Source organism: Cricetulus griseus, chromosome X (genome assembly GCF_003668045.3).
Source record: "Cricetulus griseus strain 17A/GY chromosome X, alternate assembly CriGri-PICRH-1.0, whole genome shotgun sequence".
Classification (NCBI taxonomy): Eukaryota; Metazoa; Chordata; class Mammalia; order Rodentia; family Cricetidae; genus Cricetulus; species Cricetulus griseus.
Genome location: NC_048604.1, coordinates 125803979 through 125823719, shown reverse-complemented (window position 1 = coordinate 125823719; position 19741 = coordinate 125803979). Strand labels below are relative to the sequence as shown.

Sequence of the window (19741 nt, the reverse complement as noted above, 5' to 3'; positions counted from 1 at the left end):
TACATAGAGGGACACTTTAGCTTCTATAAGTAATGAAGATCCTAAGCTCAGAACCAAACACTCCCTAGTCCAGAGAGGCACGTCTTTACTCCCTGACCCCTTAATGAAATAAGCAAGGTGAAATCCTTATTTATATGTGAAGGATATCTCTCCAAGATGGTGGACCCTACAAGTAAGCTCCCCCAAAGTTCTACAATATTCCCTGTCTGACCAACATACAACACACAACTTAGCTATGCCAGTTTTGCTGTGGCATCTATGGTACTCACATGCTTGTGCAAAACCACAGCCATGGAACAGGATTTTAGGGGATGGGACCCAAATTACTGCTTTTCAGCACAGAAGTAAACAATATTACCAAGGAAGAGCTCTAATTTTGAAAGGTTTGGTGCTCAAAGACCACTGAAATGACCTGAGGTGTGTATGTGAAACGAAGTGTTGTGAGGCAATAATTTCTGAATATTTTAGATTTCCAGTTTCAAACTAGAGTCAAGCAGGAGTGGAAATTTTTCTGTTGTTTCAACAATAAAAGAATCAAGACAAGTTGAAAATTAGCAGCTATTCTTGTGCCCATTAGAAAACTGAGATTGGTCTTTGCTAGCCATCCGCCATGGTGGGTGGATAAAAGACCCGAGCTAACACGGGGTTAGCTCATTAAACAACAATAAAGCCTCATGCAGTTTGCATCAAGCTTTCACCTCTGCCTGGTGATTGGGGTGGCCGAGTCCTGGGCTAAGATCCTGAAAGCGTGAGCTTTCCGAAGGTCTTACATTTGGGGGCTCATCCTGGATTTGCGACCACCCCTCACCTGAGTGGAGTCAATCTTGGAGGTAAACGGGTACCCTGTATTGTCTGTGTCTTTGTGTCTTTGTGCCGACTGAAATCTAAGCTACTAATCTATTATAAGATGTTACAGTTTATGTTTTCAGAAGTTAAGTGTAGGGCATTGGTGGCACACACCTTTAAGTTTAGGGTGTTGGTGGCACACGCCTTTAATCCCAGCACTCAGGCGGCAGAGGCGGGTGGATCTTTATGAGTTCAAGGCCAGCCTGGTCCACAGAACAAATTCCAAGACAGGCTCCAAAGCCACAGAAAAACCCTGTCTCAGAAAGAAGTTAAGTTTAAGCAAATAGCTAAAATGTGTACATGTAGCTACTGTTTAAGGAATATAAGGTAACTCTATGCAGTTTTAAATTCAGCTGTGCTGTTTCAAATATTTTACCAAGTTAAAACTAGCTACAGTCAGACTGAAAATTAATTACAGAAATAAGACCTTACGTAGCCACCTGTGTGCTAACAGACAAACAGACCTCTAATGCTTCAGAGACCTGCAGAATATGGCATTTAAAATGTTATTTTAAAAGTTTATAATATCAGACAGACTGCCAGATCCTGACAGTGACCCAAAGTCTCCAAAGAAGATTATGAGGCACCCCAGTTCCTGCACCTGGACCAGTGAGCAAGATGCTCAGATGTGATACCTGTTGCCTGCCAGGACCTGGCCAAGACTGTGGACAAAGCTGCTGGACACTGGAAAATTGTACCCCTTTGCCTAGACAAAAAAAGGTCAGTCTTTTCCATGTCCCTCTTCCACAGAGAGGAAAATAAAAACCTCTCACCTTATAAGCCTGGCGAAGATTGCTGTTCTTTGAGACATCTGCCTCCAGCAGTAATGGAGAGACTTGGGTATGGCTAACTGTATATGGACTGGCTTCTAACTGGCTTCTGTCACTTTTTAGTAGATTCAGATAAAATATACCCTTCTAAGATCTCTGAAATATTAATGGTTGTCAGCTTGACAGCATCAGACAGTCAGGTTCACTATAGGCTATAGTCAGTATGTTAGCTGATAAAGTAGTGACTACCTATTTGTTCAGGCACAAGCTCAAGGTTTTTAGGTTTACTTTGGTTGTTATCTAAGCATAAACTTAAAGGGCTTTTCATCAGGCCAAAGGCACCTCTGTCCAATCCATATCTGGCTCTCTGGACAGAAGAAAAATGTACATGCTTCTAGACCAAATCTGTATTTTTGCTAGGACTCAAGGTTATAAATATGTTCCTGCTGTTTGAACAGATATCCAGATATCTGCTTTTTCTGCACTGTGAGCTTCAGTAAATAAGTTTTAACATCTGTTCCCAGTTTAAACATGTCTTAAACAGGTTTCTGCTTCTGGCAGACACATCTGTGTATCAGTTGCTGGCTACAGGCTGTTCCTAAGTAGATTTCGAACCCTGGACTTGCTGTGGATGTGAACCAGTGCAGCTGATATGGACACCCCCTGTCTCTGCAACAGAATCTGCCAACCAGAAGCTCCTGATGGAATCCCCATTGCCTAAATTCCCTTTTTTGTTTTTGACTAACATTTCAGCCTTTTGGGGGTCCCTAACTTCGTCCTAAAGTCAGCAGGAAGTAGCATGAGAAAGAATATGTCACCCATTTTCCCTGGTTGAAATGCTAAGTCAGAAGGAACTCCCTTGCATGGGGATGCCAATATCTCTCACTCCCTGATGAGAACGAGGGAGAGACAGCAATTCCATTATTGGAATTTCCAAAAAAGAAAATGGGGGAATGAAGGGACCAGCTCCCCATTTCGGCAGCCATAACAGCCAGACACATGCTTTTCTGACCTTGCCTTGGTCACTAGAGGTTAGGTGCCTGCCTCGTGGCAAGGAACCAATCAGAAGTTAGCTGGTGGTGGTATACTATATGGCTCTGGGTGTGCTTTACGGACAAGCGCACAGCAATGACTCACAGAGCATAGCAACCACCCTGGGAAGGCCTATGGGCCATAACAACCAGTTGACCAATCAACACAGGGCAAGCCTCCAAGCCTGGAGGCACACCAATCCTGAACCTGTGCGTACTCCCCTTACACTGCCCTATAAGATCTCTATGCAGCCACTTCAAACTGTCTTTGCTAGCCATCCGCCATGGTGGGTGGATGAAAGACCCGAGCTAACAAGGGGTTAGCTCGTTAAACAACAATAAAGCCTCATGCAGTTTGCATCAAAAAGAAAGAAAGAAAGAAAGAAAGAAAGAAAGAAAGAAAGAAAGAAAGAAAGAAAGAAGAAAGCTGAGATCACCAGCCAGTAGTGGTACACACCTGTAATCTCAGGCAGATCTCTATGAGTTCAAGGCCAGCCTAGTCTACAAATCAATTTCTAGAACAGCCAGGGCTGTTACACAGAGAAACCCTGTCTCAAAAACAAGAAAAGAAAAGAAAAAAGAAAAAGAAAGAAAGAGAAAGAGAGAAGAAAACTGAGGTCACCCAACAAACACTACTGTAAATATGAAGAGAGCCGGGCATTGGTGGCGCACAGCTTTAATCCCAGCACTTGGGAGGCAGAGGCAGGTGGATCTCCAAAGTTTGAGGCCAGCCTGGTCTACAGAACGAGTGCCAGGAGAGGCTCCAAAGCAACAAAGAGAAACCCTGTCTGGAAAAAAACAAAAAACAAAGGATATGAAGAGAAACAGGTGAGTTGAGGGGGAAGCAGGACCTGAGAATCTGCTTACCTGAGGTAGATGCAGGCTGAATGCCATATAAGCTTCTAGAGAGTTTAAACTAGAACTTTTGGTGAACATCTAAGGGTCAAATGTAGGTTAGTGTGACAATGTGAAGTTCCTGGGAACTGCAGACATTGGACATTTCAATGGTTTTTTTAAGTTCTATCTCTAGGAACCATAACAAAGCTCTTACAGTAGAAGGGTCCTCTCTTTTCAGGGTGCTGGCTAAGGAAACCACTGTGAAATCCATCCAGATTCACTTCTCACAGAAAAAGGTTTAGTTTCCAGAGGAAATGAACCAAAGCCTATATCTTGCAAACACTGGAGGGTTTTACTTCAAGTGAGTGAAAGGAAAAGTGGGGACAATCAAGTTCTACTTTTTATCCATCCTCAACACAGATCCACAGTACCTGTCAGTTAGAGCTTAATCAGAATAGCAAAGATGTTCCTCACACCAAGCTTAAGCACCTCAATAACAAGGAAAAGAAACTGACATGGTCTGGGAAGACAAGAGAGATTGTGTCTGAGAATAGGAACAAAGAAGAGAATCCAAAGCCAAGGAAGAAGACAAAGACAAGATACAACCAGGAAAGCTTTAAATTAGGGGTACCTATAGCAACAAAACTAGCAAGCACAGATCAATTCCTGATTAGATAAAACTCTCCACAAAAAAGACCCAAGAAGAGGAAGCATCTATTATCAAGGTTGAAGAAAAGGATATGTACCTCACTATCTATAAGAAGAAATAGCTGAAGACTCCACTGACTCCACCAAATGACAATTAGAACTAATAAAGAAATCCAGCAAAGTAGCAGAAAACAAAATCAACATTCAAAGATTTACGGATTTTCTATATACCAATAATGAATTTACTGAGATAGAAATCATGAAACCAATCCTATTCACACTAGCTACGAAAAAAGAAAAAAAAAAGTCTAATATAATTTTTATCAGGAGACGTAAAGAAATGTCTGTTCACTACAAATGAGAGGGTACCAGCAAGTCAACAGGATCCTGTCCAAGTCCAGTTTGATGACTAAAAATGAAGTTATTGGAATGGCTTATTGGGACATGGGTGACTCAAAGGCAGCTACACAACTGATAAATTCAGAACAACTCATGGGCAGCTATCCCATTGACTATTCCCACCTGCAGCATGGAGAACTCACAAAAAGCTGTACCACTGGATAGTCCCGCTTGCAGCATGGATGACTTGAGAAGTTATGCTACTTGAGTTGCCCAGGAAATGTACAGACAGCTATACTACCAAAGATTTCCACCCCAGTGTTATTCTTTTGCTTAAATTTGATAAAGGCGCAAGATGAGACGTGAGAACAAGAGATACATTAACCATAGTTTATTATAGGCCGGCAGAGCAGAGAGAGTAAGAGAGAAGAGAGAGTGTAAGAGAGAGAGTAGAAGTGAAGTGAAGGGAGGAAGAGAGAAGAGAGAGCCTAAGTGGGGGGGGTGTGCAGACTTAGTTCCCATGGAACCCTGGGCTGACCAGGGACTGCCTGAGTGGATTCTACCAGGTAACAGGGGCAGGCCAGCCTAATGCCTGAACCTGTCACCCAGCCCATTTGCTTCCCTCTCATATATAACCTTGAGAAGGGTCTTTGTGAGGATCTTTTGACCCCATGGCCTCATGAACCTCCCTACTCTTTCAACCAAAAATATTAATAGGCCAGATAATGTGACAGTCTCATGAAGGCTTCATGAGGATCTTGAAAGCTTATGAGTCTCAGAAGTCCTCCCATGCAGGAATGTTAATAGGCCAAGTCTCAGAAAAGTCTCATTCAAGTGATAATATCTGCTCTGATTCAAGATAGTAATGGCTCTACCTTTCTCCAACTCACATTCTTTTCATGCCTTCTTCTGAAGTATTCCCCAGGATGTAGAATGATAGAGGTATATGATTAGTTCCTTCTACTTTTGGCAGCTGGATACAATACAATAGCAAAATGTAGAAACAGAAACAGAAATATTCCCTGCAGTTCAACCAGTTATGAATATAGGAACCAGCTCCCACTGTTAAAAAGTGTTCTTTCTGTATGTCAGGCAACAGTGGTAATCTCCAATCCATCCTGTGGACTGAACTCAAGCTGTCAGACTTGTTGGCAAGCAGCTTTTACATACTGAGCCATTTTGCTAATCCAAAGCATCTTTCAAATTAAAATAAAAAGAAAAATTCACATGAAATACAGTTAATAGATTTACACTGAACCAACTCTAGTCCACCTAAACTGTTCTCCTTACCAAGTAAAGATTAACTAAATAATTTCTAACTCCCTAATATCTGTTTTAAGCACATTAAATTTAACTTTAAATATCTGTAACATGGGATTTTTTTTTCAAGACAAGGTTTTTCGATGTAGCCCTGGCAGTCTTAGAACTCACTCTGTAGACCAGGCTGGCCTCAAACTCACAGATCCACCTGTCTCTGCCTCCCAAGTGTTGGGATTAAAGGTATGAACCACCACTGCCCAGCCATATTTTTTTTAATTTTCAATATTTCCTTTACAACAATCTTGATTAGTAAGCAAAGAGATACTTGATTTGTTTACATTTTAGCATTTGAAGAAAAAAAAACAATAAAATTTTGTTTTACGTACTGAATGCAAGAATCATTTGGAAATGCATTCTAGATAGAGGTAAGTGTTCTAGGACCTTCAAAAGGGAAAAACATTTAGGGGAGTCTAGCATCTAGGTTATCCTCCAGGCTCAGCCCTTCACTTGCTAAACATTTAAATAAAAATAGAGAGAATTATTCACTCTTAACTACAAGTTAGCCCATCTTCAGTAGAGGACTCCAATGATGGACCATATAACTATGATGTGGGGTGATTAAGCACAGCATTTTGCCAGTCTCTGCCTAAGTCTGGATCATGGAATGCAAGCAACCAAGCAGAAGTCATCCAAGAACTTCTTAAAATTTGTGTCTGTTTAAATATTTTTTATGTGCTCCTGCCCATTCCTTTTACGGAGGATGAAACCCAAAACCATGTGTGTGAAATATACGTGTATGTTTTGGGGTTTTTTGTTTTGGTTTGGTTTGGTTTGGTTTGGTTTGGTTTTGGTTTTTCGAGACAGGGTTTCTCTGTGTAGCTTTGGAGCCTATCCTGGCACTGGCTCTGGAGACCAGGCTGGCCTCGAACTCACAGAGATCCGCCTGCCTCTGCCTCCCAAGTGCTGGGATTTAAGGCGTGCACCACCAACGCCCGGCGTATGTGTTTATAAAATAAGCAATATTCAAATTTACCAATTGCCACAGGATATACTGCCCTCTTTATAGATTAGTACCATAATCCTTACTAGTCTATAGGCAATCTTGTGCTTTTTAAATTATCAAATGCTTATGTGAACTCAGTGAGGTTTGTTTGTTTGTTTGTTTTGCTAAAGAGGACTTGAAGGTGGAAGGGAAATGAGGTAGGAGGGGTCTGGGTGGAGTTGGAAGGAGGGAGTAGGGAGTGGATATGGCAAAAATACATTGCATACATGTTATGAAATTCTCAAAGAATAGAAATGATTTTAAAAGAAAAAAAAAAAGGTGGGGACTACATAGATGGATCTATGGTTAACAGCACTGGCTATTCTTGTAGACGCCCCAGGTTCGATTCCCAATGCTCACAAATATTCAGTAGCTCCAGCTCCAGGGGATCCGACGCCCTCTTTTAGCCTCCACGGGAACTGCACGTACATAGTGCACACGCATGCAGACAAAAAAGATAAAATAAGAAAAAAAAAACAATTAAGACCGGCGAGAAGGCTACAGAAATGGTTCGGCATTTAAGAGCACAAAAGGTTCTTGCAGGGGATGTGAACTCCGTTACTACCACCCACATCATGGGAGCTCACAACTGCATTTAACTCCAGTACCGCTGCCGCGCTCGCTCAAACATGCGCGCGCGATTCAAACAAGCTGTAAACGATTTACTCCCTCTCCCTACCTTCCTGTGCGTCCAACCTCCCTCAGAACCCGGCAAAGCTCATTAGACTTCACCCGAAACAGCTACCCGCGGCTGTCAACCACTAGCCGGCTAGCAGACAGCCCGCCCTCTGACTTCCTAGTATTCTCCAGGGTTTCCTTAAGATCCCGCCTCAGCGCTCCACTTTCAGGCGGTCTCCTCTCATTCTGGACCGCCCCTCCATGCTGGAAACACGTCATCCACCCGCGCCACCCGGAAACCGCGGTTCATTCTAACCTTAGGTGGCCCTAAGGTAAGCACGGCGCTTGGGTACCGGTGAGTGACTGCGTGTTAGAGTCGGGTTGGGCAGAAGGAGGAACCCCGTAGCATGAGCCGAAAGAAGTCATACCCAACGTTAAGAGGTTGGAGAGAACTTTGTGAAGTTAAACAGGAGCACTCAACGTGGTTTTTCTCCCTCCTCACTCCCCAGGAAGCCTATCATGGCGACACCCCCGAAACGGCGGGCCTTGGATACTGTAGGAGAGAAAGTGCTGCGGTACGAGGCCTTTATCAGTGACGTACTGCAGCGAGACTTGCAGTGAGTGACAACGCAGATTCTAGGCGTGACATTTGAGAAATTCCACGTGGTGGGTGGGACAGAATCCCGGGAAAACTTTCGGATTGGCCGGGAAGAGGGGTTGACGTCCGGGCTGCGATTTGGTTGGAACTTGGCCCTTGTAGTGGAGCCTCTGGCGTCGTTCGTCGGATTAAAATAGTCATAAAAACCCACGACATTTCTGACTGGGCCATTTAGCCATTACTTATGAAAAAGTTGTACATCACCTCTCCTCTCTGTGCTTTATAAACTTTGCTCATCTGTGGAATGGGAAAGTTTATGGAGCCTTCTTAATGTGGTGGTTTTGAGTTTTAAATGTGTCTACCCAGGTAAAGAATGTAACCCAAAGCCTAGACTGATAACACAGGACTGTAATTCCAGCACGAAGGAGGCAGAAGCAAGAGGATCTTCGAAGTTGGAGACCAGCCTGGAATATAAACTTGACTGTCTCTAAAAGGGGGAAAAAATTAGAATGAAGCCAGGCTCAGGCTCTGTGGTGCATGTCAGTAGTCCTATCTAGTGGAGAGGTGGAAAAATTCATTTCTTTAGCCAGGATGTTCAAGCCAGCCTTAACAGTAGAACATGGTTTTGATAAAATAAAGCCCAGTGTTGTGACACAGGCTTGTAATCCCTGTACTTGGGATGGGTGAATCAGGACGATCCAGAGCTCAAGATCATCCTCAGCTATATTTCAAAGATGAGTACAGCCTAGGCTCTGAGACTGTGTCTCAAAAAAAGAAGACAATGGAGCCAGCAAGATGGATTGCCTTGCTTCCATGTCCTGAGCTAGCTCTCTGGGATCCACATAGTGAAAACAAAAAAACTCCCAAAAGCTGTCCTATGACTCACATGGGTGTACCACGGCACCCATACATGTACACAAAATAAATACATTAAGTAAGAATACTTTTTAAAACTTTACATAAACCCAACTATACTACAGTTGTATTAAGGCTGAGAGGAAAGAACTGTCTTGTGTACTCACAAGTAGCCTGGGAAACTCAGTTCTTGTCTCAGAAAATAAAAAACAAATAACCTGGATAGTTTTGAAAAGGAATTTAGCTCCGGTGGATGAAACATACTAAAAACTCAATAATTAGATGATTAGTATTGCTGTCATTATTAATGTGAACAGAAAGTTTGGAACTAGAGCAGTGTGAGCATGGAAGGTATGTGTAGGGTGAAGATGGAGCATTTTAATTGGCATAAGGCACTGAGTACAATGCAGTATTTGTAATAGTGATGGATAGAAAGGATACAGTGTTTACCATTTGGCTGGCATTTTATAGTAAACACTTGAGTCTAATGGTTCCTATGAGGTAATACTGTCATCTCTATTTTATATGTTGTGAAACTAAGTCCCAAATAGGTTTCCTAATGCCAAAGTCACATTGCTAGTAAGAGTTAGAGCTCAGGATGAAATACAGTCTGACTTGTATTTATTGAAATACTTGGTGTGTCTTTCTCTGTCTATACTATGCGCTCGCTCGCTCTCATGTCTCCGTGTGTGTGTGTGTGTGTGTGTGTGTGTGTGTGTGTGTGTGTGTGTGTGTGTGTGTGTGTGTAACACAGGATCTCACTATGTAACCCAGGCTGGTCTTGAACTCATAATCTTCCTGCCTCAGTCTTTCAATTACTGGGATTACACTCGTGAACTACCATAATTGGCTTAAAATGCCTTTTAGGCCATGATGTGAGATATCTCAAGAGGAATAGGGCTGCCTAATGATCACTCTTCTATTTCCACGTATCAGAAAGGTGCTGGATCATCGAGACAAGGTATATGAGCAGCTGTCTGTATACCTTCAACTGAGAAATGTAATTGAGCGACTCCAGGTAAAGGCTTTTAAATTGGGTATCAGTTTGTATATGTGTACAAAGAAGGAAGATGGGAAGAGAAACCCCAAAACAAAACCTTTTTCCTGCCTTAAAAATTGGCCACTGACACCTACTTCTTTTCTCCTGGCCCTACAGGAAACTAAGCACTCGGAGTTATATATGCAGGTGGATTTGGGCTGTAACTTCTTCGTTGACACAATGGTGTGAGTGTATTCCCTCCCCTCCGAGTTTCTTCCTTCTTTCATGCAACAAGTATTTCTTAATATGTTCTATATACCAGACTCTGGTCACTTTTATATTGCACTAGGATGTAAGCTACATGCTGTGGGTGTGAAGTGAATGAACATGAAATACCGGCCCTTACAGAGCCTTAACTTTAGGGAACTGGAGGGAATAGGAAACACCTTCAACTATACAATGTGCTAAATGGTAATAAAGACTTCCTCCACTTCCTCTGACTTCTTTCCTCAGCCCAGATACTTCCCGCATCTATGTGGCCTTGGGATATGGTTTTTTCCTGGAGTTGACACTGGCTGAAGCTCTCAAGTTCATTGACCGAAAGAGTTCTCTCCTCACAGAGTGAGTTCATTCCATGAGAATAGTGTCTAAAACCACCTACATTGCCTCAGGGTGCAGGACAATGGTACAGCATTTCTCTAGCATGTGTCAAGTCCTGGGTTCTATCCCTATCACAAACCACACAGACAGACATACACAAAATACATAAAAGCCAGGTATGGTGATGCACATCTGTAAATCCAGGACTCTGGAGAGTGAAGCAGGAGGATCATGAGTTTGAAGCCAGTCTGGGAGATAAAATAAGGCCCTGTATGTTAAAAAAAAAAGAATAAATAAACATCACAAATTTTAACACTCTTCCCTTTCCCCATGACTATCTGGAATGGTACTTAGAAACCCATACTACCTTCCTCTTTAGGGCTAGGACTAAGAAAAGTGAGGATGCAAAGTTCAACCATATGTATGATTTAGTATGATGCAAAGCACATACTAAGCACTTAATAAATGGTTTTGTATCATTTCTTCACACATTTATTGAGCTTCTTGTGTATACCAGGTTGTGTGATTGTTGTTGGGAATACAGCAGTAAACAAAACAGAAGAGTCGTACATTCTAAGACTATGCTGTTGTACATACATATATCTATGACCACATCCATGAGCTTTCAACCCATGAGTCAGTAACAGTCAAAGAAGCTACTTCGCATTTAATCATCTGCTAATATTTCTGCTTATTCACTGGGCTCTCACCACTCTAAACTTCACATGCCTGTACCAACACACATGCAGAGATAATGCCCTCTTCTATTGCTGTCTGCCTAACTCTCTTGTGACAGGATCTCCACCAAACCTAGAGCTTGCCACCATTTTTTGGCTTCAGCAAGCTCCAGTGCTGGAGTTAGAAGTGTGTGACTTTTTACATTGGTACTGGGAATTGAAACTCAGATCCTTATGCAAATGTTCTTGTCCACTGAGCCGACTCCCCAGCTTTAACATATGCTTTAAGCATTTCCCACCTTTGGGAGCATTCAGTAGCTACTGGTGTTCAAACCACTCCCCCATATAGTTTCTGTTCTCCTCACTCAGTTTTCTTGCATAAACAATACTCCCTCAACAAGTTCTTCTGTGACCTACCTTCAAAATCACAACTTCTAGCACTCTTGAATTGCCCCCTCTACTTTAAAAAAATTAATATTGTGTGTGCACATGCGCTTATGCTCATATGCACATGCCTATAGGTATGTGTGCTATAGCGTGCGTGTGGAGATCAGAGAACAGCTTTGTAGAATTGGTGCTCTCCTCCCAGGGATTCCATGAATGGAACTCAGATTCCCAGGCTTGTGTGGAAAGCACCTTTATCCACTGAGCCATCTCACAAGCCATCTTCTAGTTTTTCTGGGTTTTTGGGGGACTTTATTACCTCCTAATATTTACTGTGAGTTTCTTTCTTTCTCATGTTCATTGTCACTTATAATTAGGTAATAGATATTATTTGCATTTTTACAAGACTGGGACTTGTATGCTAAGCAAGAGTTCTGTTACTGAACTATGTCCCCAGCCCAGGTTTATAACCTAGCATTATAACGGGAAAAGGTTTTGCTGTAGATGACTAAAACACAAAATTTCTGTTGAATGAATTATGCTAGAAGCAAGTTGAAGGGTTGATCAAAGCTTATCTATGTGGCTAGCGGTGGGGAGAGAAAGTGTGGGTTCCAAGTGAGATCTGGTTTTATGTAGGGAAGAACTAGTTTGGGTGAGGGGTTCGAAATACAGGTAGTATTGTAGCTGGAGAGATGGTTCAGCGGTGAAGAGCACTTGCTGCTCTTGCAGAGAATCCAGGTTCTATTTCCAGAGCCCACATGGTGACTCACAACTGCAGTGCCAAGGGATCTGATGCCCTCTTCTGGCCTCTGATCATCAAGCACACAGGTGGTATACAGACATGCATACAGGCAAAATATCCATATAAATAAAATAAGTGATAGTGAAGGCCTTTCAGAAGCCCGACCCTCGACTCCCACTCCCAGAGTGGCATTTGAGTCATACTGGGTTAACAAGCCATAGGCTATCTGGAGAAAAATATTCTTAGCAAAGGGGGTTGTGTGCCTGGCATGCCAGAGAAACTGTCACTTGTGACATAGCTTAGAATGAGTGCGAATGGGCAGTGAACAATGCACTTAGAGAAATAAACACTCACAAGCATGAACACCTCCAATGCAAAAATTTCTCCTTGGTCATGCTTATTCCTGCATTCATTTTGTCTATAGTTGCCTCCTTTATGGTTTCAGTAGTTATTCTCTTCAGCTTTCTAGATTTTTTAGTTTTAGTAGGCCTGAGAACTGCTGAGAATTCTAAAATGTTGGTGATTAAAAAAAAATTGGCAAATAGTTTGATCAGGTGCAACACAAAAAATAAAGACCCAGAGACTGATATTGGGGTTCAAACTTCAAGCTGAAGATCAGAAAAGCAAAGCAGCCAGCCACTAGTTCTTACCCCTGCCTCAGGCTTAAAGGATTGATCCTGTCTCCATGAGCTTTCCACCAAGCCTCAGAGTGCTTCCTTTCCTCAACATGACTGGAGAAGCAATCTTGGAATGTAGCCTGAGACACTGGGCTCCTGTCTTTTATATACCTCTATAGGGCTGGGATTAAAGGTATGAGCTCTGTTCATCTTTTAGACTGATTCACTCTCATGTAGCCCTGGGTGGCATTGTACTCAGAGATCCATCCTGAGTCCTGGGATCAAAGGTGTGTGCCACCATTGCCTAGCTTCTATAGCTAACTAGTGTGACTGGCTTTGCATTCTGATACTTCAGGCAATCTTTATTAAATCATAAATAATATCACCACAATCAAGGGCAGTGTAATTCTAAGTTGCTGGCCATTTAGAACAGGTCCAGTTTTTATAGCAAATTTTCCTCCTATGTCACAAGGGTTTCCAGGTCTTTTTTCTTTTCCTTTTTTCCGAGAATTGATGATTTTCCTTAAAATGAGGTATTCTAAGTTATCAGTGCCTATCAGAAAAACTCCTTGCCTGGTCTTTCTAATCTATTGACTTGCTTTCTACCAGTGTGATGAAATATGTGCCTGACCTCATATTGCTCTGTTGTAACTAATAAGACTATCTCAAAGTTTCATTGTTCTAGATTAGGATTTGAGTCTGTGTAGTTGAAGTTTCTCTTTAAAGCTTGTTACCTGTGATACACTTCAAAAAACATATTTTCTGGTTGCTTTATGTATCCAAAACTGCCTGCCAGTACTTAACTTTTTAATGTATTTCTTTGGTTATAATTGGTGTGTGTGTGTGTGTGTGTGTGTGTGTGTGTGTGTGTGTGTGTGTGTGTGTGTGTGTGTGTGATGTATATATAACATACTGAGTCAATTTAGCTTTGTTTGTGTATACATGTGTCCAGGGCTGACCACTTAGGATTGGGCAACCTATGAGAGAGTTTGTCCCTAAAGTAGACTGATTCTGCCTCTTGCAGCAGGCTTTGACCACGTGTAGTTCTTCATCTAGAAGTAGGCCAGTACAGAATTTCCTCTTTCCACTTTGTGGTGTCAGTTGGTGTGGTCATCATTCTGGTTTTATTCATATTGTTGGGAGTTCATGGGTTTAGTTTCCCTAACATGTCTAGGAAACATCTAACAGCAGACATTCTGGGCTTCTGACTCTTATAATCTGCTCACCCCTTCTCTACAATTTTCTCTGAGCCTTAAGTGTAAGAGTTACATTACAGATGTATTAGTTGGAGTTGGGCACCACACATTACTGTCTGCATTTTGGCCAATTGTGGATCTCTGTGATAGTCTCCATCTTGTAAAAAAGAAGCTTTTTAAATGAGGAGGTGACAGCTACACTTATCTGTGGGTAAAAGGATATGTTTTCAGAAAACAAAAATTATAGACTCTTGGGTCTATGACCACTCCCGCCATGGGTAGTTAGCTAGGTTTACCATACCAGGCCGAAATTCCTTCCTGTTAAACAGGCCTTAATTCCAATGAGACAGCTGATAGCTAACTTTAAGATGAAATGTGCTACTCTTGCACCATTGGGAATACATTGCCAGTCAAATCATTGTTGTGGTTCATAGGTTTTACAGCTGGGTGAAACTAGGATTGATCCTCTCCCCTGGCAGTTTACCTTGCACCTAAGAGAGCCAGTCCTCAGGGAGGAGACTTCCAGATTAGTTCCAACTTGATTCCTCGGAATTCCTGTGTCTGAAGGATATGGTATTGAGAGGCGACCAAGAACAACAGCAATTGCCTGTACTGTGTGGGGAAGACTCTAATTCCCCTGACCAAAAGCTCTATCGAGATCCAGGCAGGAAGATCTTGAATTGGAAGCCAGCTGGGCTATGCCTGTCACTGGGTTTTTTGCTAGATAGTTTATACATACATACATACATACATACATACATACATACATACATACATACATAGTGTGTGCATATATATGTATATATATATATACTTTAAAATACATACATTCATAAATTATAAACATAAAATAGTGTTTCCCTATGGCCTTTCTAATCATCCTCGTGTTTTTTATGTCTCCTCTGTCCCTCTTCCTCAGTGCTTCTCTCCCGTTTCCCCATCATAACACCTGTGACCTACTGTCCAATTCTCTATAGTTTCTTCTCCTACCCACTGGCTGGTCCCTTCTTACTTTTCCTGTTTTCTATGTTTATTCTAGCTTATATACTCACAGCTAAAGATTCGGAGCTAGCATCTACAAATACGAGAAAACTTGCAGTGTTTTTCTTTCTAGGCCTAGGTTACCTCAGTCAATGTAATATGCTCTAGTTTCATCTATTTACCTGTAAATTTCTCTCTCTCTCTTTTTTTTTGGCGGGGGGGGGGGGGGATTGAGACAGGGTTTCTCTGTGTAACAGCCCTGTGTCTCACTCTGTAGACCAGGCTGGCTTCGAACTCACAGAGAACCACCTGCCTCTGCCTCTGCCTCTGCCCCAGCCCCAGCCTCCCAAGTGCTGGGATTAAAGGCATGTGCTACCACTGTGTGGCTGTAATTTTCTTGATTTCACTTTTCTTTACAGCTGAACAGAATTCTGTTGCATATATATACCACATCTTCATTATTCATTCATCTAGTGGAGGACATTTAGGTTGTTTCCTTTTCCCAGCTATTGTGAGTGAACAGAGCAGCTATGAACATGACTGAGAATAGATATATTCTTGGTCTCTATCAGTAATGCCATGCTTCATACCCTGTCCTAATCAGAGACTTAAGTATTTTTTAAAATTTTAGGTTCCTTTGAATGGAGCAGTCTTCATTCAACATCCATTGGGTCCCCACTCTGTGCCACATCCTCTTCTCATCCTCTTTATACAGCAAGCAACAAAACAGACCACAGTCTGCCCTCAAAGCTGTCATTCTGATCAAAGGAAACAATAAGTAAATAAGGCCATGATGTAGTATAATAGATGCTGACAGTGGTACAGAGAGTACATAATGGAGACGGGAAGTGTTGCTTGGAATGGAGCAGTTGTGGTGTTGAATGGCTGACTGGATATGAAAAATAGAGCAGCCTTGAAGCTAGGGTACATGTTGGTCAGTGGTAGAGTACATAACTGAGGTGTGTGAGGCCCTGAGTTCAGTGTTAGTCCTGCAAAAAGAGGAGACTCTAGGTTGTTGCTAAGCAATCATTACTTCTATCTGAGATGGAAGAGCAGACCAGGAGGGAAGAGCTGAATGTAGGACTTAGACACTGAAGTGGGTTTTTGAAGATAGTTGCCAATAGAAATTTGGGAAATAGTAATATATAGGTGATTTCATAGTGGTTTTTCCAACTTAATTTTCTATCCCATTGCCTTGTGGGGTTTTTTTTGTTTTTTTTTGTGTTTTTTGTGTGTGTGTGTGTCTGTGTGTGTGTAGTAGTAGTAGTAGTAGTAGTATTTAGTTTCATTTACCCAGATCAGCACAATTAAACTGGATTTCCTATCATGCTATCAAGATCCTGCACTATCTAACCCTTCTGCTGCTTCCACACTCTTATACCATCTCTTTAATTATTTACTTCATTCCTAACACTGACCACTTTTCACAAAGCTCTTCTGTGCCTCTTGGTCTTTCTGTGGAAAAGACATTCCTACTGCTTAACTCTCACTCCATCTTCAGTGTTTCTTTAGTTTTCAGAAAGTTCTTCCACAGCCCACTGTATTCATTTTTGACCCATCGTATACATTTGGATTCTCTTGGATGAGACCTGATTGATTCACACAGAGAGAGATGACTGATTTATGGAACTCAGCAGTCCAGGGCTGAGGTAGTTTTGGAGGCATCTCCATTTGCTCAAGTATTTTTATGCCTTGGCCTCTTCCTAGAGTCCTTTTTCTCACACCTGACTTCAACCCTTTGGCTCTGCCTTCAAAATACATCCCAAACTGAGTCATTTCTCATTGCTTCAACTATACTGCTCCCTGTGGTCTGAACCTCCATTTTTCACCTGGACTGTTTGCATTCCTCTCTTCACTGGACTTACTGACTTCACATATGGGTTTCTTGTCTTGCCAGTGCTCTGCCCTATGGCCAGGTGTATTGTTTGAAACCCTAAACCCTAATGAGTTTATTTCTCCAATCAGTTTGTATCTATCCTCTGCTATCAACTGTCCCCTTGTTCCCACCATACTTAATTTTAAAAGCCAAGGTCTTTACCGTGGTCCTGTAGGCTTTACACCCTCTGCCTCCTTCCTTACCTCTCAACTTCACCTCTTAGGATCCTCCTTCACATATTCTTCAGCCACAGTGTGTCCTTGGCTGTGATTCTTCCTGAACCATACCAAGCACGCGGCTAGCACCTTTGTATTGGCTACTACTTGTGGTTGGAGCCCTTATCTTCCATATCACCCACACTCTATGGACTTCTTCATTTTAGAATGTGGTAGTACACATCTCTAATCTCAGCAGACCAATAGGAGGATCTTGAATTAGAAACCAGGTTGGGCTATATAGTCTCAAAAGGAAAGCTCTCAGTAAAGCCAAACCTGAGCACTCTTTAAAACTCAAGCCTCCACTTCCTACCTCTCCTCCGTTATTTATTTCCTTATACTTATATATAACACATCATAGTTGCATGTGTTTGTCTCTCATAATTTGAGGAGCTAGAGAGAAGGCTTGGTGGTTAAGAGCATATACTACTCTCGGGAGTAACTGAGTTCTGTCCCAAGCACCCATATCAGGCAGCTCACAACCCCTTGTAACTACAGCTCCAGGGGATCTTATGTCTTCTGACCTCTGTGGGCACCTACACTCAGGGTTACATTTCCCATACACACAACAGACAAATAATTAAAAACTAGAATTCTTAAGGAGTTCCAGGAGACCAAGAATTTTGTTTCATTTACTGCTGTTTCTGCTGTTATTTCTCCAATATTTAAAGCTGCCTGGAATACAAAGGGCATTCAATAATCTTTACTTTTTATTATCATATAGTCATTATGATGGGTTTCATAAAGACACTTTTTTTCAGGTGGAGTTTGATCATATTTATAGAACCCATATTCCCCCCCTTTCCCTCTTCCTCTTAATGTTAAAAAAAATGTTACTACATTTTTTGAGTGTAATGTGAAGGTAAGAGATCAACTTTTGGAAGTCAATTCTTTCCTCCACTATGTGGGTCCTGGGGATTGAACTAAAGTTGTCAAACTTGACAGTAATCCCTTTTACCCACTGAGCCATCTCACTGGCCCTATTGTCCTCAATTTTTAAATGGGGAAATTCCAAGTATCCAGACATCTCTGCATAGGAGCAGGCCACGTGGAAGTTATCCAGGATGCAAGCATTTCTTGAAGTGATGAGGAAGAGTCATCCTCATAAGCCTAAGTAGGGCCCACCTTGCCCTTTCTTGTTCCTTTTTTCTAGGCTCAGCGACAGCCTCACCAAGGACTCCATGAATATCAAGGCCCATATCCACATGATGCTAGAGGTGAGAACAGCTCACTCCACTTTACCCTTTAAATATTTTAGGGTGATAACCTGAGAGAAAGCTAAAGAAGGGAGGGGTCATCTTTCCTTCTAAACTGAAGCCATGGGAGTAAAAAACAGAGCAAACCTGGGGCAGAACCTGGACCCAGCCTCTGTTCAGTCTACTTTGTCCTCTTTTACAGGGACTTAGAGAACTACAAGGCCTGCAGAATTTCCCAGAGCCATCTCCCCATTGACTGCTTCATCCCATCTAATATTAAAGAGCCTGAATGCCTTGGAATCACATAGCCTTTCTTTTCCCCCTAACTCACTGATTGACTAAGTGCCCTGGAGACCAAAGTTACTGGAAGACCCATCCTTTCTGTAGAACCTCTAAAACACTCTAGAGATCTTGCCTCCAATTTGTATTTTCCACATGACTTTATGCTTTGCCCTTTTTTGTTATTTTGTAGACTTCGACCCACCTCCTCACACTTTTAATTCTTTTCCTAGATATTTGTATCTGTGCCCTTTGTATTACTATAAACAATGAACCAATTCATGGACTGGGGATGAAGTTCAATTGGTAGAGTGCCTATCACACATGAAGTGCTAAATTCATAGGTCTACCTGAGTGGGATCAGGAGTAGGCAGGAAGATCATGAGACCCTTGAAATGAATTTTAAAAGTGTCAATTCAAAGTGATTTGTTTCCATGGCCATTAGCCCTTTACTTCAGATCTTAAGGTTTATTGTCTCTCTTTCACAACCTTGATTTGTTCCCTAAATGGTTCCAAGAGTTCTAAATAGATCTAGTTTCCACCAAAAGGCACAGATCCTGCCCTTCTTGCTACAGGGCCTATAACCTAGAGTCCAGTCTTAGATAACTAAGAGCCAAGTTCCACCCTTATAACTCAGGCTGCAGCCTAAGCCTGCCCTTGCAGACAGTTCATTTCCACCCCTCAACTCCCCTGTATATCTGGCCTCCTACCTCTGCTGAATTCTAAATTCGTCTTGCCTAGCTAATTACCATAGCGTTACCCTACCCTCCTACATAGAGTCAAGCCCTACCCTGCTGCTATTCCCTGTTCTAAATAAGTCCTGTTTCCGCTGAACCACATGGTGTGCAGCACCACCTACTTTGGTGTTTTGGCAGCTGTCTCGGTGTCTCTACCAATCAGCTGAAAGCAGAGCCCATCCACCGCCCCTTTATCCTCTGGGGTTGTCTGTCTGCCATCAATCTCATTTAGGCCAATCGGTATGAACCAGGCGCGCTCCCCACCCCCACCCCCCAACCTTGGCACTTGCCCACTTGGCTACAAGTCCTCCTTGACCCAATCAGGGTGAAGCACTAGTGCCGCCCAATACCTCTCTAGTTGGCCATCTGCAGCCCATCAATCCCCTTCAAGCCAATCATGTCACAGCTCTGTTAGGAT

At 42.3% G+C, this 19741-nt stretch overlaps 1 protein-coding gene and 1 long non-coding RNA gene across 5 annotated transcripts in view; one reads left to right on the top strand and one right to left on the bottom strand.

Annotated features, from left to right (window-relative positions):
- LOC103162321 overlaps window positions 1–7941 on the bottom strand; it is a 38032-nt gene extending 30091 nt beyond the window's left edge. Inside the window, exons 1-2 of one of the 2 annotated variants that reach the window (XR_003488296.2) lie at window positions 7820–7941; window positions 7134–7192 (exon numbers count right to left, since the gene is read on the bottom strand). This is a non-coding gene — a long non-coding RNA (uncharacterized LOC103162321). Of the gene's footprint in view, window positions 1–7133; window positions 7193–7452 lie in introns of both variants that reach the window. The other variant, XR_003488294.2, reaches the window with a different exon arrangement.
- Window positions 7630–18872, top strand: Uxt (ubiquitously expressed prefoldin like chaperone). 3 transcript variants are annotated; one of them, XM_027432305.2, is made up of 7 exons: window positions 7630–7723; window positions 7901–8008; window positions 9781–9862; window positions 10001–10068; window positions 10337–10444; window positions 18265–18328; window positions 18510–18872. In XM_027432305.2, the coding sequence occupies exons 2-7, from the start codon at window positions 7911–7913 to the stop codon at window positions 18561–18563; spliced, it is 474 nt and encodes a 157-aa protein (XP_027288106.1). In that variant the 5' UTR covers window positions 7630–7723; window positions 7901–7910; the 3' UTR covers window positions 18564–18872. The 3 variants fall into 3 exon arrangements, with proteins under 3 accessions (XP_027288106.1, XP_027288107.1, XP_027288109.1); XM_027432306.2 differs by having other exon boundaries at window positions 7635–7723; window positions 7901–7966; XM_027432308.2 differs by having other exon boundaries at window positions 7707–7746.
- The last annotated feature ends 869 nt before the right edge of the window (window positions 18873–19741 follow it).

Excerpts from the sequence above, each read along its gene's own strand:
- Uxt (XM_027432305.2), top strand. The coding sequence starts at position 7,911 with ATGGCGACACCCCCGAAACGGCGGGCCTTGGATACTGTAGGAGAGAAA. Across the intron at positions 10,069-10,336 it reads TTCTTCGTTGACACAATGGT|CCCAGATACTTCCCGCATCT; the intron begins GTGAGTGTATTC and ends TTCTTTCCTCAG. Across the intron at positions 18,329-18,509 it reads ATATCCACATGATGCTAGAG|GGACTTAGAGAACTACAAGG; the intron begins GTGAGAACAGCT and ends CCTCTTTTACAG.